At 41.9% G+C, this 26,044-nt stretch overlaps 1 protein-coding gene across 1 annotated transcript in view; it reads left to right on the top strand.

Annotated features, from left to right (window-relative positions):
• The first annotated feature begins 983 nt into the window (after positions 1-983).
• OSBPL5 (oxysterol binding protein like 5) overlaps positions 984-26,044 on the top strand; it is a 160,746-nt gene continuing 135,685 nt past the window's right edge. The window contains exon 1 of the mRNA XM_001234138.6: positions 984-1,294. Within this exon, the coding sequence (XP_001234139.4) occupies positions 1,280-1,294 (15 nt within the window). The 5' untranslated portion in view covers positions 984-1,279. The remainder of the gene's footprint in view (positions 1,295-26,044) is intronic.

Below are 26,044 nucleotides of genomic sequence, written 5' to 3' on the forward strand. Positions count from 1 at the left end.
AGTTAGGCTATGCCTGTGTGCTGCCTGTTCTTAGCATGTGGATCTGTAAGAGGCTTTTTCCATCTCTCTCAGTGTAACATGGCAGCCAGAGCTCTTGGGTAACATCTCTGGATTGTGGTTTCCCAAGAGGCTGTGGTACTGGCACGTACTGGCAGCTTTGCAGATGGAACACCTCAGTGCAAAAACTATCTGGAAAAAAGCTCAGATTGGTTTTTACCTCAAAGATGTTAGCAGAGGTTAATGCCAGCATGGGGGTACACCAGAGTGCAAAGACCAGTAGTGCTTTTTCTCCACCAGGATTTTGTAGCAAAAGACTTCATCTACTGTCAAAACACGTTTTCAAACTGGCAATGTAAAGGCCTGTTCTTTATCCTAGTGTTATTTAGACCTGCTGTCATGCACAACTGCAACAAATGCTTTATCGCTGTTAGAAATCACTCCAGCTTAGCTAGCACTACTAAGGCTGACATTTTTGTTTTTCCCAGGAAAAGGAAGGCCAAGGTCCCCTGGATGTCCCCAGGTGTCAGCTGGCTTGAAAGACTGCCTCTGCTACTCTTCGTTGCATGCTGGGATTTTGCTGCTGCCATAGGCTGGCAGGGTGAGGTCAAGGGCTCCTCTAAACAGCCGTGAAGTCCAGGATGAGGAAGAACAGCTTCACGCTGCCTGCATGACAAGTCCAGCTCTGGAAGACAGAACAGAGGTGATGTTTCAGTGGTCTCCACACTGCCCACTGTGAGCTTCCCTGTTCTCAAGTAAATGCTAGGCAATTTGAGCAGCAAATCCCACGTCCCCTATAAAGCAAGGTCTGATGTGGCACCCCCACTGGGAGCATGAATTCGTGTCTCTGGCTGTCACTGTACTGCTGCCCAGCTCACGAGGCACCTGCTCAACTGACTGATTTCTCTACCCTTGTCAGTGTTCCGAATAGCTGTGTGCCTGTTTTAGCCAGGCAAGTCAAGTGCAAGTTGTTTTTCATTCAGGATGACAGTGTACAGCAGCACAAGCAGAGCAAGGTTGGATTTTTGGAGAGCAGACCCTTAGTATGGGGCAAAATGCTCACCCGCACTCTGATGCTGGTTTTCTTTATTGGCTGCTCCTGAGCCTGCAGCCGGAGGAACAGTCTCCTGTGTAACGGCAGCTTTAGACAATTTTATTGGCTGATGAATCTGATCTTGCCTGGCCACCTTCCAGAAACACTGACTTGCCCGAGATGAGAGTGAGAGGAAGGTTGCTCTGCCTTAGGCTGTAAAGCTATTGTTTCGAGACCAACGTGACACCCATGCCTTGCTGCACGGTAAGTGCATGAAGACAGATACATATATGTGCGTAAAGTGCTTCGTAATTGCTGACAATTAAATGTGCAGGTCCTGTGGACTGTGTCTCTCTTGCTGCTTAATTATGTGAAAATGTACTTGGTTAAATTGCTTGCTGTCACAAAATGCTCAATTAACTGTTGCAATGATTTAAGTTGAAACGCTGCATTTGTCTCCTCCTGTGATTATTTCCTGTGCTGCAAGTCATCCATTTAAGCTTTCTGCTATGAGAGAACAAAATATAGCTGCAAGATGTTAATTTTAAAATATTTTTTTTCTTACTGGCTTTACTCCTTTGCTAGTGGAAACTCGAAGCACTGGGTCTGCTTGGTAATGTTTCCTCAAGTATTCTGAAAATTGCTAACCAACCTTGCCCTTTTTTTAAAGGGTGACTTCTGTGAAGTTTGAGGTTATGGGTTGTTTTGCAAGTTATGTTTTGCAACAGGAAAAAAAAAATGGGGCAGATCTAGTGAAGCCCAATTGTGTTTGTGCTCAGAGTGGCAGGATACTGCATTGCACCTGCATCAGTTGAAAACTGCTCTCCAGATGAGCGTTTCTGGAACAGCCTCCAAAACTACTGCTACTAAGGGATTGATGGTTGACCTGCAGCACGAGAACAGGTTGAAGGAATGCAGCTTGCTGGACTGCAGCAGCTTTGTAATATTTAAAGATGTAGCTAATCCTGAGAATGCAACGTACCTGCTGCTTCAGAAATCATACCGCGTATTTGAAGTTCGGTCTAACAGCCGCTAAAAGCCAGCATGGGGTTGAAGGCTGTGACTTCTTGACAGCTTTGGGAAGAAACCTTTTCCCACTGTACTTGTTCAAAATACCTTTGTCTCATGTTCCATCATTCTTTGTGTGGGAGAGATGAGGGAGAAATTTGGTGGCAGTGTTTTCTACGAACAGATCCCTGTGGAGCACAGTGCAGGGACAATACAGCATCCTCAAGGCTAAGACAAAATATTACACTGAGTAAAGCTAAATGCTAAGCATTCCTAAATGCTTCCTGAACTTGAATTTTCTGTTCTCTTGAGTATGCTTAGTGCACTTTTGTTGATGTTACTGATGCTTTTCTTTCTGAGGGCTATGAGTGAACCAGCGTGGCTTCATGATTTACCCTAGCTGCTATAGCTCTGCAGTACCTTTCTGGCCTGGGGTGCAGTGGGTTCCCTCAGGTACCAGGAATAGGTGGCTTGGTTTCAAAGATTGTTGTATGCTTTGAGAGCTATGGGAAGAGGTTGGAATAAGAGGGCTAAGTTTTCCAAGTGGAGGAGGAATGTGCATCTAATTGCTACTGTAACTGTAAGGAAGAATCCCTCCATTGTGGGCATGCAGAGAGGAGGGGAGGCCTCAAGTGTTGGTCCAATTACTAAGTGTGTTTCAGCTGCAGGAGGGAATAACCTTTTTGAACCTTTCTATGATAAGAGGGAATGCAGTAGGGGAAACTGCATAACTCTACTACTGTTTGCAGTTATGAGTATGAAATAGGACCTTATCTTAATGAGAAAGGATGAGGCAAACATGTTTTAGTGTAACTTTGGTGCAATTGTGCAAAGTAGTATTGACAAACTTTGGTGCAATGTCTTCTAAGCATTTGTTTCATTGGCACCGTAAGTAGTCTAAATTACTTTTTCACCTACCCCTATGTTTCTGCACTACTCCTGTCGCTCCTCTTAATGCCTTAGGATTTTGAGAGATCCATGGGAAGCTGACATTTAAACTCACTGGATTTACTCCTTTCTAGAAATCACAGGCACTGCCACTGTATGGAAGCATGGCAGTAACTGTAGAACAGTAGCATGCAATTTTACTGATGCGTTTGTCATTTTTCTGTAGTTTTGTTGCAGAGTCTCAACTAAGGCTTCTTTCAGGTTAAGGTTTAAAGTTTAATACATGTGAACAACACTGTGTTGACACTACTCTCTTGCACCGCTGGTCTATGTGGGTAATTTCTAAAATGTTGTGAGCATGTTAATCACAGTGCAACCTGTATGAATGTTCAACTTGGGATTTAGGAGGACTGAAGACCAATTTTTGCATCTGTGCAGATGGTCATAAATGCTGCTGGAAACTGGCAATGATACCTTCCAAGTACCTTTTTCTCTCTGTTAAGGCTCTGAATCACTGGAAACACTGCAATGATGTAATTAAGCGAGAGTAGTGGTTGCGTGTACTGTGGCCATGTTTAGTGAGGATCAGGTATTCTCCAGGCAACTGGAAAGCTTGTTCTGAGCAGCTTATTTGGGTTTAAGTCAGTGTTAGTTGTTAGATGAAAATTCCTTACCTGGAGGGCAGTGAGGCCCAGGCTGCCCAGAGAAGCTGTGGTGCCCCATCCCTGGAGGTGCTCATGGCCAGGTTGGATGGAGTCCTGGGCAGCCTGAGCTGGTTGGGGGCAGCCCTGCCCATGGCAGGGGGTTGGAACTGAATGGTCTTTAAGGTTCCTTCCAACCTGAGCCATTCTATGATTCTATGACATAAAAGTCCTTTTAAGAGTGATCTTTTAATGAAAGACCATGCCGAACACCCACTGTCTTGTCTGGGAGGGCAAAAAGTATTCCTTAATTGTGAGATTCACGCATGGCTGTATTTTTAAAGTTTCCAAAGAAGCTTTAAAAATGAGGGAGGAAGGACTAGAGTCCTTTTTGAGTATTTCATTTTGATTCTGCATGGTTTTGTAGAAATAAAACAGTTTCAATGGAGAGGAGCAAGTCACAGAATCAAGGAAATGTTGGCCAGAAGTACCCTATGGCTCAGGGAGAGCCCTGGTCAAAGCAGGACTCCTGCCAGTGCTAGTTCAAGTCAGCTGCAGTTTGGTCTCGTGGAGTTCTGAATGTGCCAAAAGATAGAGGTTGCTTTCGTTGGGCTCCTGTTTGCCCTTCAGGAGTAGTATTAGTGTTGGACATGAACTTGTGAAGTTGCATGCTGTGATTACAATACTAAAAATGAAGGAAAATGGGAGGTAGCTGTGTATGAAGATGTGAATTCTAGTTTTAGGTTTGGGTTTAAATTAGAAGCACCTGAACCCAACTGATGGAGCTTTACCACTAAGCTTGACACAGCTTAAGTCTTCACAGTTCTTTTTGTTTACATATTACTGGTACCTATGGGCTGCGTGTTTATTTCTGGAGCATTTAGAATAAGTCTAGATGCTACAACAGTTAAAATGCTGGCTGCTTCTTGCACTGTCAAGCCAAAGGGACACTTGGTCTCAAACACCAGTTGAGATTGTTACCTGAGGAGTGTGCCTTGTGCCATGCTGATGGCCTCTTTGAGGAGTCCCTGCGCTGCAAGGGTGACTGGGAGCCTTGCAGGACAGCAGGTGAGGTGGGTAAGAGGTATCAGTGTGGAAGCCTGTCTTGGTCTCTTCAAGGCCACGGCTGCAGCTGGACTCCTAATAGTGTTGTCAATCCGCTGTCAATCATCTGATGCAGTGCTCAGCACCCCAATTGCCTTACAAATGTGTTGGGATCCTGAGCTCTCTTTTTTGTTACGGTAGATGAAAGATGAGGATATTTCTAGCATTTGGGGCTTGAGAAATGGAGGGGGGGGGGGAAGAAATGGAGAAATATGAAAAAATCTCAGGAGACAACTAAAATATCATAAATATCATATGTCTTGTGATTTATGTTAATGGTTATATTTGGCAATTCTGTAAAAATGCATCCGATTCTCAGGCTTTTAAAAAAGCATTTCTTTGGAAATGTTGTGTTGTTCTTAAATTAAGGTGGGAGTGAAGAAAATGGGAGTACAGTGATCTGTATTTTGACAGTTTAAAATACACTTTTGTGCAATGCTTTTATGATATGCTAGTGTAGAATATGGACTTGCAAATTACAGTCATATTTTAAAGCACTTGAATTGCAGGAAGTCATGTAAACTGACTGCAGTGATTATATTTTTATCTTGGTTTTGTGTTAGCTTGGATGTGATCTGGATTTCTGTCTATGTCTGTAAACATGATCCTGTTGACATGTGTGCAAGTAGGAGGCTGGTAGGCAACATGCTTACCTATACGTCAGTACATTACTGAGCCATAGCACAGAATATTCACTACCAATATCCATTCACAGAACTGATGAGCTGTGAATTCATGCTAGGAGTAATAAGGCAAGAAACTGTTTATTCTTAGTGATACAAATAGCCAGATCAACAACGGGAATGAAAATTATTCTTCAGTTTTAATTATGGCCCAACAAATTGTACACTCATTATTCATTGTTAAGAAATGGCCCATATGGCATACTTTGATCACGTGCTTTGCAACTCCTGCAACAGTTATGCACTTCCTTTCAGGGAATACAGAACATAAAATTAAATCCAAGATTTTTGACCAGAGGAATGTTTTGAGGGTGAAAATGGGTGTTATCAGGAGAAAATACCAGACAGTTCAGAGCTTTGCAGTCTGAAGTCTTGGTGTGTATTGCACACATCACAGCAGCAGAGCCAGCAACTCCCTCATGCTCCAGGAAGGATTTTTTCCCATCAGAGAATTTAATTCTATCACAGAATATGTGAAGATGGCTTTTTCCATGGTGCACAAGCTGGATTCCAGAATGTCTTGCATGTGGGGATTGATTAAAAAATAACCAGAGAAGAGAACTTTATTTAGAGTGAAAAGCGAAGTAAAATTAGAATTTCTTTGTGTGTGAGAAATATACACAAAGAAAACCCTGACAAAAACACCAACAGCCAACCACCCCCTCTGCACACCTCAGCATAGTCTGTCTATTTTCTTTAAATCAGAGCATTTGTTGTACCTTTGAGAAACAAATCCATAGCTAACACACCAGCTGGAGACACTCAGGAACATCTCCATGGAAATATCATCTCAGAAAGCACAGATTGCTGAAGTTTCTTAGTGGTTATCTTCAGAGCATTGCTGATGGAGAGAAAATAGGAGCTAGGCGACAACTCAGTCCCCCTGATTTCTACACCCACTGTCCCAGCAGAAGGACGGATGATAGGATCTCTCCAGAGGAGCTCTCATCTTGATGGTGTAGCTGCTGTAGCCACTTCAGTCTGGGTGGGTGGCCAGTGTATGGGGCCTTTCTGGTGTGTTTACTAGAAAATGATACTAATTATTTATGGCTCATATCTTCTATGTCATGTTCTTTGCTTACAAGGGTTGTGTGTATGCATACTTCTGTTTCCCTGAACAAAAGAGGGAACCATGAGGTTTCCTCCCTCACAATTTTCATGTGATCCTTCCAGGGGCAAGGAACTGCAGGAAGGAAGCATGGAGGAGAGGAAGGAACCTTACTGATCTCACTTAGGGAAAACTTCATTGGTAGCAGCCTATGACCAGTCATAACCTGGTGCAGCACTGTCAGTCCTCCAGATGATAGCTTAAAACTTAAGGCAGGTGGTGCATTTCCATACGTATGTGATGGAACGTTGCCAGCTAAGTGTGTCCAGATGGGTATTGCCCCTCTGATGATGAAATCATTAAGATATGGCATTCTGTGGGAATTTAGGATAGAATAAAATCTCATGTGGAGCATTAGTGCAAGGCGTGAAGGTGAAGAAATCATTCTCCAGGCTTGTAACTGAAGGGAGGAGAAAAAGAGAAGACTGTGCAATCATTTGAGTTGCTACTTCATGGAACTTGAATTATAAGGCCCTTAAAGCACTGCAAAAACAAGGGATGGTGTTATCTTTTAGTCAGCATGCTAGCACTAACATACAAAGAGCTTTTCTGGCATACCTGAATTCTCCTTTCAGCTGACATTTTAGAAAGAATTTTGAATAAATGTTCAGTCGGGTGTTGTATGCCTTTAATTTTCAGACCAGATTATGGAGGTATTAAATACTTGTTCTTTTGGTTTCCCTTTAGTTCCCCTGTAGTGTCTCATTATTACAATTAAAAATAAATCACAAGGCCTAAATGGCCTAAAGCTTGAACATAGAGTGCTCCATACTAACATGCAGAAGAACTTATTTACATAAGGGTGCCAGAGCACTGGAACAGGTTACCCAGGGAGGTTGTGGAGTCCTCTTCAATGGAAATATTCAAGACCCACATGGACACCCTCCTGTGTGACGTGTTGGAGGGTGCCTGTTTTGGCAGGGGGGTTGGACTTGATGACCTCTTGAGGTACTTCCAACCTCCTGTGATTCTGTGATAACGCAGAGGGAGAGCTGCTCAGCTGTGGCATGGGAGATTCATGTTGGATGTGAGGAGGAGCATTGTCTTTAAAAGAGTGGTCAGATGTTGGAATGGGCTGCCCAGTGAGGTGGTAGAGTTGTCGTCCCTGGGGGTGTACAAGAACCATGTAGAAGTGATACTGAGGGGGACGTGGCTTAGTGGGCACAATGGGGATGGGCTGATAGCTGGACTGCATGATCTTAAAGACCTTTTCCAACCTTAATGATTCTATGATTCTATAAATCCAGCTGATTGGCACAGCTTATAGGGAATATGCAGTTTGCCATCTGGAATGTGTGTTGGTCATTCTCTCTGCTTTTAGAGCAGATGGCAAATTTCCTAAATGCAACTGGCAAGAACAATATTGGAAGGTCTGTCCTGGGCTATGTGAAATGGGTGTTCATCTCAGGTTCTTGTACATCACTGGAGCTTAAGGTCCTTTTAAGGTATATTTAAAGTACCTTTAAAGCTGCTGATTTTTGAACTTTTAGAAGTGATTTATATAGGAGCTTGCACTGTTGAATCCCGTAATCAGCTTTGAAATACTTTTCCTTCCTGTCTTCCTAGAATGGATAGAAAGCTCGTTGTTTATCAAAAATAAAATAAATTTAAAAAGCCTAACTTTGGCCGTACAGCATTGCTGACTGCAAACTCACTGAAAGGTTGTCTGTGAGGAGGAAAATCTGGAAGCAACTTGCTGAACTGAGAAGATTAGGAGGGACAGTAATGGGTAAAGGCTTTGACCTCTATAGTATAAATGATCACATTCAGAACTAAACAAGGAGGAAAAAAACACTTGTCTCAGGAAAGAAACAATATGTTTTTCCTTCTCCTAGAATCCATGCCAGGAACAGGAACGTTTGTATTGGTGCTTCAGGCTTTACCTGTATGCCATGGAACATACCAGCTGGCCTTGTCTGTTTGAAGTTTTCAAAAAAGATGGTTAGAATTCTAAAAGAGAAGTATAAAAGGAGAAAAGAAGTAACACTGGGTAATCTAGGAGATCTCTTTCTAACTGCACTTTATTACTGGCAGTTTCCCACTGTGGTTACTTGCGTACATTTACTGAGGGTAGCAGAACTACTTTCCTTGCTCTGACTTTGTTTTGTAAAACTGTGAAGTATAGAACTGTCAGTCATGCTTGCCAGGGTGAAACATTGGTATGAAGTAATTTAACTATAGGCAAAGTAGTTTAATTAAGACGGTTTATTTTTAATGGGTAAATTTAGGGTATGCATTTTTATTTTGTAGTAACCTCAATTTTTTATTTTGCATCTTTCCTTTTCCACTGTAGCAGTAATTCCTCCCATGCTCTTTAGCTGTCACATGACCATGTAGCTCCACAGAGGGACAAGGAAGGCTCTGTTCAAAAACAGTCAGTGTATTTGGGGCAGAACTCTGCAAATTAACTGGGAGCCTGTTTTTCTAAAACCTGATTCATGCCAACAGGGACATCCTCGTACAGCGTGAAGCAGCACTGCAGCAATCTCAACAGGTCTACTTTGTCTGGTGAGGTTAAAGCCTTCGGTCCGAAATACATATGATTCTCTCCTCATGCCTCGGTCATCACTGGTGTGCTTCCCTGGGCCTGGGGAAGTTTTGCTTCCTCTCTCCTCCCCTGCTTATCGCTACACCTTATCTAAGGTGTGTTTGTGGCCTGGTGTTGCTACCTATGTGGGCACCAGTGAAAGCACAGCAGCACTGGCGCTGCTGCAGCCTTCCTGCTTACATCAAGTCCCCGGGAATCTCTTGGCTTATTGAGCTCAGTCCAGGCTGCTATGGCATTTACTGCTGACAGCCAGGCTGGAAGCGATCCCACATCTTGGTTTGAGTCTGCTTACCCAGAACGTGGCATTTTGAGAGTGCAGGAGTTACTCTGAGTTGTGTTTCTCTGCAGCAGTAGCTCATCCTGGAGTATTAATCTAGTTTGCTTCTTACATACAGTAGCAGAAAAAATCTGTCCTCATGCTGCTGCTTCTGCTCAGTTTATTGTTTCGAAAGACACGGTCCATTTCACTAGCGCTCCTTCTGTGTTTGTAGGTTAGATACAACTCCCTGTGGGTCAGCTGTACGTCTTCAGCTGTGAATGTAGGTCAGCTGGCTGCCACATAGCATGGTCTTTATTCTTAAAAGCACAGGTCCTCTCATGCAACTTTACAGTACATTGTACTTATCCACCTTGTAAGAACATTCATTTTGATGAAGTTATGAGTGGTCCAACTGCTTTTGTGACATTAGAAGTCCTACCAGCGTGGTAGCAAAAAAAAAAATCAGTGTAATTGCAATAAACTCATGAGAGCATTTTCTACTCTTTCTCTTGAGTTTACCTGCCACTTTTTTTTCCAAAGGAGATGATCTCAGCTGTAGTAATGAAATTAATGATTATAGGGTGAGACAGTTGGTGTTTGAGAGCCCTTCAGCTTTTCTGCTGTGCTCAACATCTGTCTCTTATGACGCTAAGCCTAAACTCTGTTCATTCCTGCATCCTAAAGAGCTCGTAAGAAGTATGAAGTCCAAATGCGAGAGGGGTTTTCACAAGTTTGCAATGGGAGAGTTGTGTTCGGTTGCACTGTTGGAGGACCTGCTTTTTCTTTAATTGTGTGCATTTACTACATCGCTCAAAAAAAGGCAGCAAACTGCAGACTCTAAACTTAGACTATGACACTTAATACTCTTTGAAATCTTTAGCCCAGTTTCCATTAAACAGAGGCTTGTTCAATCCTTATGCAAAAGGAAAAGCCTCAAAAGGTTCCCTCCAAAAGAACAGCTAAAAAACTGTCAATGAGCTCATGAATGAGAACATTTATTTTGAGATAAGCTTCACATAGAGAAGGTAGGTGGTGCAGAGCTCTTTTGACACAGATGTGGACACCACCCAGCTTCTTGTATGACCACAGCACTGTACAGATGGGGTCTTCATGTATTTTCTTCTACTTAGTTCAATGTCCTTGTAAAAAGTTGCAAGGCTCCTCAGGTCAGTGGCAGAGAAGGTAAATGACAACAGCATAGCTTGCTATGGTTGTGTCTCAGCCCAGGGGTGAGGCAGAAAAGTCAGGTTACTGTTTTGCTGCAGCAGAAAAGCAGGCAACTTGGAACTGCAACCAAATTTCTCGCAGAAAATCACATTAGAATAAAATACAACTTTGTAATGGAAATGAGGTAACATTAAATATGAATTTCTTGTTGCCTTCCCATAAGAAACAGAAAGCATTTTCATAAATAAAAATCAGTATTTTCTCCACATTTCCACAGCCACTATTAACAAATGTGCAAGATATCCTCTATGTGTATACTCTGTATATCTTGGCAGCCATTTCCAGTTGGGAAAGGAAATATTGCCAGTCAGACATTAGCCTGCTGCTCCAAGATGAGGAGAAGGACAGTCTGAGCAAGGGCAAATTGCATAGAATATTTTATCAGTCTGGAGATGAGAAAGGCTGTTGCATGCACTGGAAGGCATGGGTAAGTCTGTCCAATGTTGGCCCTGGGTCCCCCATTAAAAAACAAAAAACAAAAGAACTACAGGGTACACTGTAGCTTTCTGCTGTGATGCTCCTCACTTTGCCAGCAAGGATTTTCTTTTCCCTTCCCCCTCGTGGTGCAGCAGGATGTGGTTTGCCAGGTTCATTAACTTTCTCTGAAATAAGGCATTTCTGACTTGGCAGTTGCCGGAGAAGAGAAAATCTCGCTGCTTTATCAGACCACTGCCAGAGCAGAAATGACCAGAGACGTGTTTATGCATCTTCAGTGAGAATTCCTCATAGCAGTTTTGGCCCAGCCTTGTCAGCTGGCAACATCTCCCAAATCTCAGGACTGGGATGGAGATTGGCAACCTTGTGGAAGGAGGCTGATGGCAATTCTGTTTGCACAGGAATCAGGTAGATATAGTGCAGACAAGTTTTGCAGTGACTCTTCAGACCTGCATGAGCAATGGGAAGTTCTCTCCTTGAATGGCTCAACAGAGATATTCCTCTAAAAATGTTCATCTAGAAGCACACCTACTGTTCTAATCTACTAAATAGATGTAGACTGGACTTCATTAGGAGTTCTGGTGTGTCTAAGTAGATTCAGGGCAGCAATCAAACTGTGACCTAACGAGATCTGTCTCTTTTAGATTTCATTACAAGAGTCTTCTGGGGCAGCAGTGAGGATGAGCACAAAGCTGATGTTCAGCAGTCAGCAGAAGTGGAGGAAAATACTTCTTCCATTCACTGCTATAATGTTCTTAAAATGTTGATGAGGAAGATGCCTGAGCTTTTACTGTTGCAGCAAACATGTGGCAGGAATTGGGAAGTGAAAGGATCTGCTCTCTTTTCTTTCAGCTGAGGGTTGGGTTGCCAGCAGTGGATGCTAACAGCAGATCTTTTAAACAGTGTGAAGATTTTCTGGGGGGAAAATTACCCTTGTGGTTTCCAGGACTACCAAGTGCTTTTAGAGCCAGAGCAGTGACCTGGAAGGAAGCTGCACAAGCACTTCTGACACTGGTAGCAGATGTCGTGGGTCAGAGGTGACACGGAACACAAAATGGTTGCTGGGCCAGGTCTGGCTTGTCTGGAGGTGGGGGCAGGTAGCGAAGTCTATGTGTGTTTGTGGCCATGTCTTTGTGCTACAAATAGTGGCTACTAGTGTGCCAGAAGGAGCTCCTTCCTTACACCGCTTGACCACAGCCCTGAATGTAGTGGATGTTGGCAGTATGAGAGAGTGCTGCGCAGTGATTCCCAAACTGCTGCTCTGTGTTTTTTTCTGGGTGACAGAAGCAGCATAACCAGCTTGGTTCAGCTCTAAACCTAGTCTAATGTATTCTGCCTTGCAGTGAGACTATTTTGGTTAGGAGAGAAGCAGTATCTGGAGGGTGTGCTGCTATTTGCTCTTGACCTATCCCCACTGTCTCTGGACAGCACTGCCCACACTTATCAAGGAAGAGAGCGTGTCAGGAGCTATGCTGGCTGGCCGTCAGGACTGAGGGCAGAAGATAAGCAGATAAACATAATCTTTATATGAAAGAGGGTAATTAACTACTGGAGCAACTTATCAGTGTTTGTTGTGGGTTCTTCATCACTTAGAATTACTAAATCGAGATGATGAATATTCTGTCAAATATCAAATATGCATGTATGAGTGAGTTCAGTGACATCTTTTGCCCTGTTCCATGCAGTGAAGCCAGACTGTGATCAAAATGATCTTTTCTGGCCTTATAAACATAAACTATACATAATTTATAGTTTCAGAGTTAGAAGTACATTATTTTTTTCTTGAAGCAGCTACTCCTGTGTCTGTATCAGAGATGCTAGAAGAACTGAGGACCCTATGCCAAAAAGTCATTCCTACTTATGTTAGCAGAGTTAAACATGGCAAGCATGAATTTTAATAAAGTTAGGATTTATGTGGATCTAGAATCCACAGGAAAAGCTGGAGGAGCTTCCTTGCAACAGATTTCACCCGTTTTATGCCAGTAATTTTTCTTGCTTCTCTTCCATGTGCCTGTTCATTGCTGGACTCCTCCCAGCAGTGGCAATCTCTGGAAGCAGTCAGCTTTAAAGATAGCAGGCTTTAGTTTGTCAAGAGGAATGTGTTTGCTGGTTACTGGTAATTTCAAGAGCGTAGCTCATAAGGGCTGCTGAGAGTAGAGTTGGATCCAGGGTTTCTAACTCACTGCTTTCCCTGCTGCTTTCCCAAATGCTTGAACAGATGCAGGACTGGGACTGGGCTCCATTTTGTGGGGGACTGCCTCACAGTGCCAGTGCCCCTTGCAAAAGGCATCAGACTTACGGGCTGGGCAAGCTACTGAAAGTTGGGAGCCCTCTTATGTACAGCCTTGGCTGTGCTGCATTTGTTATCAAGGAGGTCTTTAAGCACCTTGAAGTGGATCAGCATTTTGTCTTGTTATAATGAATGCCTTACAGAAGAGAGGGCAGTTGTATTCCAAATTAAGGCAACTTTTCCACGTCTCTGCACCCAGAAGTACTACTTTACTTTAGATTTTTTTTCCAGTGGTCGAGAACTCCTTAGGGATAATTTCCTTTATTAACAGTGTTTGCACTCCCAAAAGCTGAGAAGTAGGTTACTGATTTCTGGTGAATAGGGTTACAAAAGTCTTTGTAGACACAAATATGTAGTTTAAACATTTCCTGCCTGAGCTTTGCTTGTCAGCTTGGCTCCTGGTCTAAGAATGTCAAACATCAGCTCTCACATGCTGGGTTTTTTTGTCTTGTGATTTCCTGGTGAGTCTGTAGATGGAACATACCACTGTTATAACTTGATATTGGTCCTAGGTAAGGGCCAGATACACGAATCCAGGTCTAATCTAAGCTGGTTTTTTGTTTGCTTGTTTCTTCAAAAACTCTGAAAAGCTCACTGATCTGAATCATCGAGTGCTATAAACAGGCATTATTCTACTGAAATGGCTTCCAGTAACTTTGAGATTTATACCAATATAGATAAATCTGAAGCAATTTCAGAGACATGGAGTTCAGTTTTTAATATGGGCAAAAGAGCCCTTCTTCTCTTCTATCAGACAAAAGATAACCCACTCTAGTTTTTTTCCGGACATGCCCAGAGCACTACTTTTTGTAGCTTGATTTATAGCTTCTTTTCACCACACACTGCCTCTGTTTTAAAGAACAATGTACCTTTAGCCTCATCTTTCAAGCTTGCAATCCACTTCTCTACCCTGACACTGAAAATAGTACATGATATTTGGCACTGTCACAGTTTACATTCTTAAACGGGGAAGACTACAATCTCCACGCTGAGAAGACAGTGTGTGCTTCATGGCTGTGCAGAGTATCGAGGCAGCACAAGAACGGATGGGTGAGATTCATAGTAATCCTGAGATTGCAGCTGTGCGTCAGCTTCTCGCAAAAGAGACCCCCCCATCAAGGAGGTTTTATTCATGATTTTTCTTGGTGCTTTCCCTCATTTAGGTTTGAAGGTGTGGCTATGGGAGGAAGGTCCTCCTCTAGCGTATATACTGGGGAATAGGGAAAAACTGACTGCCTTCAGGAATACTTGGGCAGTCCTCATCTCTTCCCACATTATAGTACTGAGATTGAATTCTGCTGTATCTGTAGGTCAGCGCTGGGATAAGAATGAATTTCATAAATCTTGTCTCAATTCATTATGGGAAAGGTCAGCTTTGTTTCCCTTCTGTAATTGCTCTCACGATGGTCAAGAGTACTTTGGCAGGGGGAGCTGGTTTTTGAGTGAAATATCAAGTCAGGTAATACACCTGGCTCCTTCTAGCTAGTCTGTGTAAGAAGGTGGCAGGCGGTGTTGTCTAGTGTCTTGCTAGTAAAAGAAGGGCAATCAGAGCAGGTTCTGGGTGCTGCCCTTCTAATTTAACCATACTGTTTCTTATGGAGATGTGAAATCAGACGACCCTCTAAAAAAAAGAAAAAGAGAAGAAAAAAGAAAGAGAAAGCCTTAAGATCCATGATATAATGGTACCTTTTAATGTGATTTGTTGCAGACCAAATTAAAGAACTGAATAGCCCAGGTCTCTTTCTGGTAGCATTCATTACGTTAAAGATCACTCTGATCATGGCCAATATATTCCGGGCAATAAATGCAAACAGCACTGTTGAAGATGTTTACTTTTTCCTTACAAATTGCCATCATTATTCAAGTATTTTTCTCCTCATTATTTTGTGTGCTTCCTCCTCTATAGTCCCAGTAGGTTATAAGATCTTGCAAGGTAGAGCTGGCTTAAAGCTTAGTAAAAACCCATTTCAGACATGTTTGTCTCTAAGACTGCACCGTGATGATGTGACTCTCCCTGGTGCCAGTGGGAGTCACGCTCCTTGAGTCTTGCATGCCATTTTGAAAATATTGGAGCAGATTTTGTCTTTTCAGGCATTTTGTATTTCCTTCATTTCTTGGATGATTTCTGTTTCTGAACTGTGTGCTAATTTCTATGTGTTTTAAACCACTTGCTGTGGAGAGCAGCAGACAAGAAATTTTCTGTTCTGAACAGGGTACCTCAAGTGCCGGGGAACACACATAGCTGTGTTGAGTGGAGCTGATGGAGCCTGGTTTTCAGCTGTGCTGACAGAGAAGCTATGCTGCTGGTATTTGCTGTAACTGCAGGACAATTTTGACATATTCTGGATAAAACACAGCCCCCTGCCCTCAGTATTCCTGTAGCCCTCCTAAAATGGTCAACGTGACTCAGTAAGGCTTTGTCCAAGAGTGACTTCTACCAGCAGGAAGAAATCTCTTGAAGACATACACTGGCATGCCCAAATTTGTTGTTAGTCCAGGCACAACAAATATCTCTCTGCCAAACCTATTGGCTTTCTCTACTGCTTTTTTAGATGGACAAGAGGACTGCAGTGCAGTTTTAATGGGCAGTGTAAAAGGTAAAAGAGCTACTTCAAGCCTGCAGAAGAGCTAGTTACATCATCTTCTTGGTAATAAAATTTCTATAAAATTCTGTTGGATAATGAATATATTAAAGTATAGTTCTTGAAATGCACTGAGAGGTAAGCTCCAAGGGGTAAAGTCTTTAAGAGTATTTTTGTTATAATCAGTTACCTGAGGAAGGAGGAAAATCTCTCTGTGGAAGCATAAAGTGCTCACCAGCTAATGAAAAGGAATCAATACCAAGAATATTAAGTGACTACATCATGTTCGCCACTAATTTGCTCTGCACTCATTTATCTTGAAGCTTCTTTTAAGCTGGTAAAAAGACGTATCTCTTGAAAGCATGAGGATTTATTTTTGGAAAGTGCCTATTGTTATCAGCCCCATGTGACAGCCATCTAATGGTATCATTGGTAGCACTGGGATCTCCTTTATTTATTTATTTATTTATTTTAGTATTTCTAATGTTTAGTTACATTAGCTGCTATTTGTGCTACTCAGTGTCTTTGGGTCTGCAATAATATTCCCTCTGTAAAAAGATCCTTCAGGGGAAAAAGCTGTATGGAAAAGGAGAGCGCTCTGTATTTTGACATTCAATTCAGCCCTAAGACTGGCACGACGCTCACAAATCTTCTAAACCTTCCCTTTTAGCCTTCCAGCAGGGCCCTAACTCCGGATGCCTTTAGGTGTAGGTTCCCTCTGTGTGGCTGTGTTTCACTGTATAGGGAATTTCTGTAAGATGAGCCTCCTACAAAAGTCAGAGCATTAATGTGCTAATGTTGCACCTTCCCCTGTGGTTGTTTTGTTGTTTGGTTTTTTAAAATCTCACTCAGTTTGTTTTCCTGCAAACAGTAATCAAAACCTGAGACAGCCAAAATAACTATAAAGAGGTTGGCCTAAAGTGAGCTGTGGTGGTCTCCCACAGCAAGTCTGGTGACCAAGAGAAAAATTTAGCAAAGAAAGAAAATGTACTTTATTTATCAGACAGAAAGCATTGTTCTTTTTCATTTCCAGCACTTGAGCAGCCCCCATGCTGAATGAATCTTGAGTCCAGCTCCCAGCTGGCAGCCAAAAGACAGACACTTTCTTCCACTCTCCTAAATCATTCCTGGGCTCAGAGTGAGCTCTAACCCACAGAGTCTTCCTAGCAAAGTCATCCAATGCAGTGCCAGCTTCAAGGATGGGAGCTTTTTCCAAATTCTGTGTTGGTAATTTCTGGAGTGTTTCTGGCCCAGCTGTCTCCTGTTTTTGTTTTTGTTCTGCTTCTCTGCAGGGCACTGGACTAGACTGTTCTGCATCCAGAAAAGGTTAAGCACAGCATTTTTCTCCTCCTGGGAGGGGGAAGCAGGCCAGCAGCCTGCAAGTAATTTTACTTAGCGTTTATTGAAACCTTTCAGCTTCAAATGTTCCACATGTGCCTGTATTGTACCAGAGGTGCTGGGCACCCCATGGAAGCTTGCAGTAGATGTGTGCAGCAGTGGCTGAGTGGCTTGCAGCTCTAGGGGTTCTCAGCTGTACAGTTATACTGAGGTAATCTACACCAAGCAGCGCTTTGATGATAAATTGAGCACAAATATGACAAAAAGAAGGCCTCCCTGGCCCATGGCATTGATGGGCAGAGGCATCTGGAACGGGGCTTGAAGAAAGTGTATTCAGCATGAATCTTCAGCCAGCATAGCATCGGCTGGACATGTGAAGCTGATGTCATTTCTAAAATCATGCGAATATGGGAAGAGTTTTGATGTGTGTTTTCTTTTTCCTGAAGAAAGTTGAAAGGAAACTTTCTGGTTTGGAAAATAGGAAGTTGGCTTCTGGACTGAAGAGTGATAAATCATAGCCCAGGAAAGGAAAATAAGGTAAGGATATATCACGCTGCACTACCAAGAAACTTTCTGGTGTACTGATTCTGTTAGCCTTTCACTGGGATTTAGATCTGAAACAAGTAGGGGATTTTTTTTGTGTTCTTGACTTATAGGACAATCTAAACATTGAGTGATTATCTGTGTTTTGATCCATGATGTTGGCATGAATTATTGTGGTTTCTAGCAGAAGTATTAAAATTGTCTTTGAATATATATATTTCTGAATATACATGTTTACATATATATATATATATTCAAAGAAAATTTTTATACATTTTTCTTTAATGTGGACTCCTTAGATATTGCTCTAGTTCTTGTAAGCTCTAGAAGTACATGTGTTGTCCTTCACTGAAATGAGCAACGTTAAGGCATAAACTGCCTCATGAAGGAATGTTGTCTAATTTCAGCTCCACTTCAGTGAGACTGAAGCACATACTGAAGTGTTTTGCTGAATTGTGGTATTTAGGATTTAGATATGTAACGTTCATTCTGATGTTTTACAGTAATAACAATCTAAGAAATTCTGGTCAGCCTGAATAATTCTTAACAATTATTAGCTGCTGCATTTATCTGTGAAATTTGCTGCGTTTTAACTTTTGCCCTAAGAATCTGGGGCTGTATTTTGCCCTGTGACTTTTGCAGAGACATTGTCAGCTGATGGGAACCCAAGCAAAAAATGGCTGAGAAGGCAAATTCTCTTTGTCATAACACAGGGCAATGTAATTTCTTGGTAAAAGATAACACCATTTGTCCTCACATCTCACTGGCAATAGCAAATTACTTTTTCACCCTGAAGTATCTGATGTCGTCTTTTTCCACTTATTTCAGAACAGTGTAGTTGTAAGAGCCTTAGCAGACTTGTGAATTAGGCATAAATACAGAAATGTGATTTCACTCATTTTGATTTCAGTCAGAATTAAGCCTCTACTTGAAGCTAATTTTGTGTTTGAGTATGCAGTTGAAGATGGCTTTGCCACTGGTTTGTGCAAGGGGAAAATTTAACCCACAAATATGCACAAAATAAGACAGTTATTTTGTGAAATTCCTTTTCCTGTTTCCTCCTCTTTTTCTTGTTCCTCTGTACTAAAAGAATACATTCTTTTTGAATTTCTGAAGATTTGACAATGGTGATTTCCACAGCTATGCTGGTGTCCCAAGATTTATGCCAGTAACTCTAATCTGTACACCATCCATCTTTCCTTAGCAGTCTCACTAGGCCTACAGTAGATGTTAAAGCAGTTTAGCTACTACTTCTGAACTCCTGCTACTACTGTTGAACTTTTGTTTAACTTTGTCTTTTTTGTTGTTATATCTTTTGGAAAAATAATGATGTTAAGAGATACTTTCAAGCTTTAAATCTTTAGGTTTCTTCAGGCCTTGTAGTTACAGATGATCAAGCACTTACAACCTGCCTGATCTTGGTGAATTCTGCTCATCTCTCATGAGTGCAGCCATCTCCTCTGATGTAAAGGCACGGGGTAACAAGAGGACCCCAAAGCCTTTGAGCTTTCATGGCACTCAGGTGTTGAAGCATTATACCAGATTTTCACAGCTCCAGTGTTTTCACAGTCGCAGCCCTCTGTGTGCAGCCTGGTAGATCAGCTGAGCTGTGGCTGATCAGTGTAAAAGCAGATCGTTCTGCCTAACACACCATTTCTAGGATGCCTGTCCTGCAATCATGCTGTTAGTGGGAAGAGACCCTCTTGCTGGTAGTCACAGTAAAGCAGCCAAGACTTGAGCAAAGCCCAGGGAACAATTTTTCTTTTCACTTCTAGGGCTGATGCTTTTCTGAGGATTTAGCTGGCTTTGTGGCTATTCCAGTCTAGTAAGTAATGCCTTATTATAAAATACGGGGAGTCCTTCCAGATGCCAGATCAGTCTACAATCTCTCAGAGTCGATAACAATAAAGATAACCTTTACCCAGAAGTCACTGGTCTGCAGTAATCAGGACAATTCATTCACTCTTTATCTTGAGGTATATTAAAACCACACTGCATTTCCTATTGAGCAGTGATAGTCAGTGACAAATATTACCCCAAAAGGGCATAAATCAAGATCGCTGCTGCACTGCATACATGGTATGTCACACTGAGTGCAGCTGTAATTCTACCCCAAGTCTCAGTGCTTTGCACCTGAGTTATTTGATAGTATCTCCACAAAGAATGTCTAAAATATGAGTATATCAGAATACGCATTTGTAGCCACATGACAAAGTGGCTCACACTTCACTGGGTCCAGAGTGAGAGGAGGGTGTTTAGCTTACTTTATCTGGTTATACTGTTTCCTTCCTAAGTCCCAAACTACTTTGCCCCATTGGCTGAGGCACATTGTACCCCAGCATACACCAGTCCCTTTAGTAACTTTACACCTGAGTCATTTGCAAAGTTGTCATTTGCAGAAGTTATTTGCAAAAATTAATTTGCAAATGGAAAGGACAACCTGTTTTTGAGGGTGGAGGTTCTCAAGTGTAGGGCAAGAGTCTCTGAGATCAAAACATGGTTGGCTTTTTCTGGAATGCTCATCAGTAGCTGCTGATCTGCAGTGAGCCAGGGCTTCCAGAGAGACAAGACAGGATGCAGCCTATGGCAAATGTTGATGCTCAAAGATCTCTAGAAGGTGTGCGGAGCCCTTAAGGACAACTGACAGCAATTTTTAGGGAGGTCAAATGTTAGTGTTTTGTATTGGAAACGTTCTGCTCTCAAGGGCTGCTTTTGTTCTCAGTCTCTTTCTCAGCTAAGATTGAGCACATTCAGTGAGCAAATACTCTGTCTGGAACATTGTGCTCATCTTCCCAGCACACTTCCCTGAGTGTAGATGGAGAGGTGTTTTTTCTCTGCAGTTAGGGGCAACCTCCCTGTTTGCCCCTGTGTTCTGCAGCCAGGGTTGCACTGGAGTAGAAGCAGTTGTCCAGCCCTTTACAGTACATTTTGTTGAAGGGAAATGCAAGTATTGCAGCTGTGGGTCCACGCCACAGCTTCATCTAAAACTTGCTATCATATAACAATGAGATTACTCTCACTAAGAATTAAATATTTTAATAGTGACTTCCCCTTTAATCCATGTTGTTCTCACTGGGAAGATCTAGCTCTTCAACTATAACATCCTCCCCCTCGGTCACCAATTTCAAGAAATGAATATGTGCTGGGAGGAGTGAAATCTTACATATCTGTGGCCATCTGGGACTCATCTCTTGCCCAGTCTCTGGAGAGATCCCGTGTTTCAGGATGCTGTGTACAGGCAGAGCAGTGCGCTTGGCTGGTGTTTCTTCTGTGCTCACTGTTTCTTGGGAACTAACTCCCAGATATCTCCTTTGGCTTCTCTGAGTAGGTAGAAACAGCTGAAGGAAACCCAAGACTGCCTTGCTAATTTCTTGTCCCAGAAGGTGTCACTGAAGAGCCAGGAAAGGTACAGATTTTGTACAAGCAAAGTAAATGGGGTCTTAATAGCAAATTCATGAAATAGAAGCCTGAAGAAGGTTAAAAGCAATCTGTAAACAGAGATACAAGTGACTACATAAGGACTGAAGACCTGGGGATTTTTGTGTCACAGGATGAACACCTGGCAATTGCCAATTCTGTGTTATTTCTCAGTGAAGTCATGTTATGATCTGTAATAAAACTGACTCTTGAGAGGAGGTAGGAAGAGGTTCATGGTTTTGAAAATGCTCTTTTTTCAAACATACCTTAAAGGAATATGTCAGTCTTCTTGCTCTTCAATTCATACCTGTCATCTCAACATGTTATATACCATCACTATCATGATTTTTGCACAACCTCTATTGCAACATTTAGATCTTCAGGCCTATTCCTTCCAGGAAGAGAGGAAAAGCTGGGACTTCATGTGAAAAGACGATCCCACTTTCTACAGAAGCCATCTTTTTCTAAGGAGGCTGTCCCTGCCAGCAGACTTCAAGTATTCCCTCAGTGTCTTGGCAAACACTCAGTGTCTGATTGCTTTGGTGTTATTTACTATGAATTACCTATCATTGGCACTGAACTATCTGCTGCTGACTGAGGTGGTAGAGTGGACTGGGTGACCGGATCCATGTTGCCATCTGTGTGTTTTATAGAGGGTAATGAGAGGGAAAATCTTTAGGGGAAAAAAAAAAAAAAAAAAAAAAGAAGAAAAAGTTTAGTTCATATGTTAACTACTGAGCTGCTGCTTATTTAGCCAGTTCTGGACTCTGTGTGGTCCTGATGCTGTAGATCTATACCTTTTCCCTCTGTTCCCAATTGCATGGTCTCAGCTGAGTTGGTTTACCTTGCCTATAACTTAAGACACAGGATCTTGGAGTAACACCTTCTGTGAGTAGAAGTGACTATGATACAAAACAACAGTGTGGAAAATTTCATTACCAGATGGGTACCGCTTCACTGGAATTTGGCTTACAGAGCTGTGCAAGGTTCACTATTGAAAAGGACTTCCAAATCTCAGAGAAGGAATGTAAAAATAGTTCTTAATTTTCTTAATTCTCTAAAATGATTGTCTATCCGTTAGATAGAAGCCACTCAAGTTTTCCTATAAGGGAAAACTGAGATGTTTCTCATAGCTTCCTCTCCCACAGTTAAATCGCACAGTAGCTGCAAGTACTTTTGGTAAAAATGCTAACAAACTCATAGGAATATATGAGAAAGAAATTTTGCTACCATTGCTTCAACCAAAGGAAAATAACCTAGAAAACCCCATTTTTAATAGCATAATAGAGTATGCACAGTGACATCCTACTAAAAAGAAGTGCAGTCACAAATTAAGGTACTCTAGCAGATGAGTGCTGCAGGTCTCAGTGCTGGAATGTTGACATTTAATCTTTCCTTTGGCAGATTAGCTTGGAGATTACATATCCTCGTGCATTGTTATCCACTGAAATAAAATCATTAAGATTCACCTGTATTCCCCACTTTTATTTATTCATTTTTTTTACTGCAGCCTCTAATCTGCTAAGGATTTCAGCCTTTAGCTCAGGGTTATCAGAATGGCACTGTGAGTGGAAAACATCTGTTTCAGCTTTCATCCATATAGAATATGAGAGTTTATCACTAGAAATGGAGTGTGAAATGGAAAGAAGAGTTAACTGCACGTGTCATTCTGAACACTTGGAGAAAATGTGGGCTGACTTACAAGGCCTTTTCCACCTAGAGTTCCTAGATTTTCACAGAGCTCTTAATGAGGAGCTGTGTTGTTTTTTTCTTAACTGGTCTTGCACACGTTGTGGTAGCTGGACTCTTAAGTCAGTTGAAGAACAGTCACCATCCCTGCCTTTATGGGATCACTAGGCATGAAATACCATGAGACTGCTTGATTTTCTCTGCAAATTCACTTGCTGTTGTACATTAGGTAATTTTTTAGTAAATTTCATCTATCTCTAGTTTGCCCTTCCACTGCACTTCCTCCTTCTGTTAAAGATTTGTCCTCCTGGTTGGAAATACATGCCAAAAAGCAGCATTGTGGGTAGGAACGCGTAGTCACTAAATCAGTGTGTGTGATGCCTATCAAACACCTACTGAAGGGAGCAGCCATGTTCCTTCAAGGAGGTTTGTTAAGGGAGATGAGATTTACTTCTGTAAGGAAATTTTTGCAGCGCTAAGGCTCTCACTTTGAGTAGTTATTTTGCTTTGTGACTGACTCTATGTACTTTTTTACAGTTGCACATGTGCTCACAGGAGCTGAAATGCTCACGTGTGCCCAGTGTGAAGGCTACAGGGAGTTGTTTCCATAGTTGCTAACACACATTTCTAAATCTGCATGGTTGAGCTTGAAACTGTTCTTACTGCAACCACTTCTACTGAAGAGGATGCTGAAAGGACTGTCTTGTTTGCACCAATTTTTGTCCAACCTCATATGCATTTCACGAGGTCTGGCATGCAGAGAGCTGAGCCTATTCAACTCAGTCTAGGCAGTGTGAGATTTTAAATGCTTCTTGCATGTGCAAGCACTGCTGGCTTTATTGTCACCTTGATGGTGATGCATGGCTGGGACAGCAGGGCTTGCAGCATCTGTAGCAGAAAACAGTGGTGCTTGTTAATGCACAGAGTCTTTGTATCCTCCAGTGGTAACTGTTTCTGCCATCCTCGAATGGAGTTACTAACCGCCCTCCTTTTGGTGAACCTGTCGGGTCTTGTGGTGGCTCTGGAAAAACGGGGGTAGAGGACATCTATATTCAGACCTAGCTGGTAGTAAGACTTTTGTAACTATGTGCTTTTGCAGAGGTGATTTACCATTTTGCTTTTTCCTTCACAATGTGCTCAAAAAAACTGGCAGCAATTATTCTCTGAAACCCTCAGAGGGTTTCATACTATTCCTCCAAAAGCACAGAATTCATACAGAGCAATGAATAATAGCTACTTCAGTGACTTCAAAATTCATTTTTTCATCAGGACTGGGAACAAGAGAGGCTCATGTTGACAAGAGCATTATTTTTCTAGGATTTGAAAGCTGAGCCCACCTCCACATTTCCATGCAGGATAAATATATTTAAATATAAGTATATGAATACATTTAAATATTTGCCCTGTGTATGCCAGCAGCTTTTCAAGGTTGGTATTCTGGGAAATGTTTCTATATGTCTCTGTCCTTTAGTCCTTTGAATTTCTTGTGCAGTTTCTTGAGTAGTGAGATGGTCAGTGTTTACTGGCATTGCAATTGCAGTACTTGTCAGGTGAGTTGGCATCTGTTCAGGTGAAGAGGAATATTATATAGCAGAGCAATCAGTTCCATCTCTCTTCAAACATGGCTTATTGAGTTGGGATAGTTGTAAGAAAAAGTGAAAAGGAGACGTTTTCAACCTCTGTAATTAAACCAGAGCTACTTCCCAAGAGGGCACTCTGTGTCTAAAATCAAGGCTTGCCCTTTTTATTTTGTGTTACTGCTTGAATTCTTTTAGCTATCCCTGCAAAATCCAATTTTCAGCTCATACCAGAATGTCCACTCTGGTCTAACACAAGTCAATTACTGAGACCGGTATAACTAAAATCTGCACAGACAAGCTGACAGAAGTCTATTTATACTCTCTCTGTGTTTAGAAAGGTCCCTTCTTGTTTTAACAAAACAGAATTTCCTTTTACAAGTGAGCTGAGAGTCTGCCAAGCAAATGCCAGATGTCTAATCCTTTGTGTCTTCTGGAGCCGATGCCATTTACCTGTGCTTTGGTTAAGAACTGAGTCTATTCCCTCCCCAGCCAGTGCTCCCCTGCATTTCTACCCCAAGCCTCCCCCTACCAGGCACCCAATTCCCATACCAAGCAAGCTTTTCCTTCTGTTAAAAAGAGAGAGGATGGGGAAGAGAAATTACCACCAGTTCTTGGCATTATCTTTTTAGCATTACCTTATGTAGGGTATATCTTCCAGACTCTCTTGTTAAAAAAGGCACAGGAAGACCTCTGTTGATGGTTTATTTGTTTGGTTTCTTTGTTTGTTGGTTTGTTTCTTTTCCCTAGGCAGTCAGCCTCAACACAGAAACAGAGGCTTCTTTTCTGACTGATTTTTCATTTCTCTAGACACAGCATTACTACTTTACAGATCCTTTAATTTGAGAAAATATCTTCCATTCTAACCACACGTCGGTACTTTTAGAAATGCCTTGTTTTTCTAAAAGAAAAAATCTCATAAATCCACAAAAAGTGACAGGGGAGTACAAGTCAGTAACTGTATTTCTCTCTACAAGTGATAACATGCGCTACTGAAACAGAATGTTAATTTTTTTTATATCAGAATAGGAATAGTTACAGTTCTAGATGTGGTAGGTAAGGACCCACTGATGTCAAGAGTTTGAAATGTAAGTAAAAAAAATATTTGGGAAAGGCTCCATTTTGAGTATGAATAGCTGTGAGCCAATAACATTTTGCACAGAGAAATTCAGTAGCAGAGCTCAGCAGTGGGACCAGGTCTGATGAGGATCTTACTTTCTTCACCAGGCCCTCCTTTCTCTTTCGGGCTCTATACTTTGTACTAGCTTGCAGAATAGGCTTTTCAAAACTATTTAGTATTCATCACAGATGATAGTTTCTTAGTTTTGTGAAAAACAACTTCTGCTCACAGATATGCTGTGCGTACACCTGTAAGTGGATTTGTAAGAAGCGGCACATAATTGAAAGAAAACTGTTCTACCTGAATATCTCTAAAATTTACCAAGCCATTTGACATAATGCAGTGACCCAACTTCTACACAGCCTTCTCAGGTGAAGAAAGGAAATATAGAAGGTTCTTCAAACCCTTAGCTGACGGTGATCTCTATGCTGGACTTCACTCTGACTTGACCCAGCAGAGCCCTGTATATGTGTCTCTGTTGATATGGGCCTCCTAAGAGCTTTTTGGCTGGTTTCATCTGGTTTCACAAGAAGTTTTGGTGGAGTTCTGAGGAGTAC

This window comes from Gallus gallus, chromosome 5 (assembly GCF_016699485.2).
Source record: "Gallus gallus isolate bGalGal1 chromosome 5, bGalGal1.mat.broiler.GRCg7b, whole genome shotgun sequence".
In the NCBI taxonomy this organism is placed as follows: Eukaryota; Metazoa; Chordata; class Aves; order Galliformes; family Phasianidae; genus Gallus; species Gallus gallus.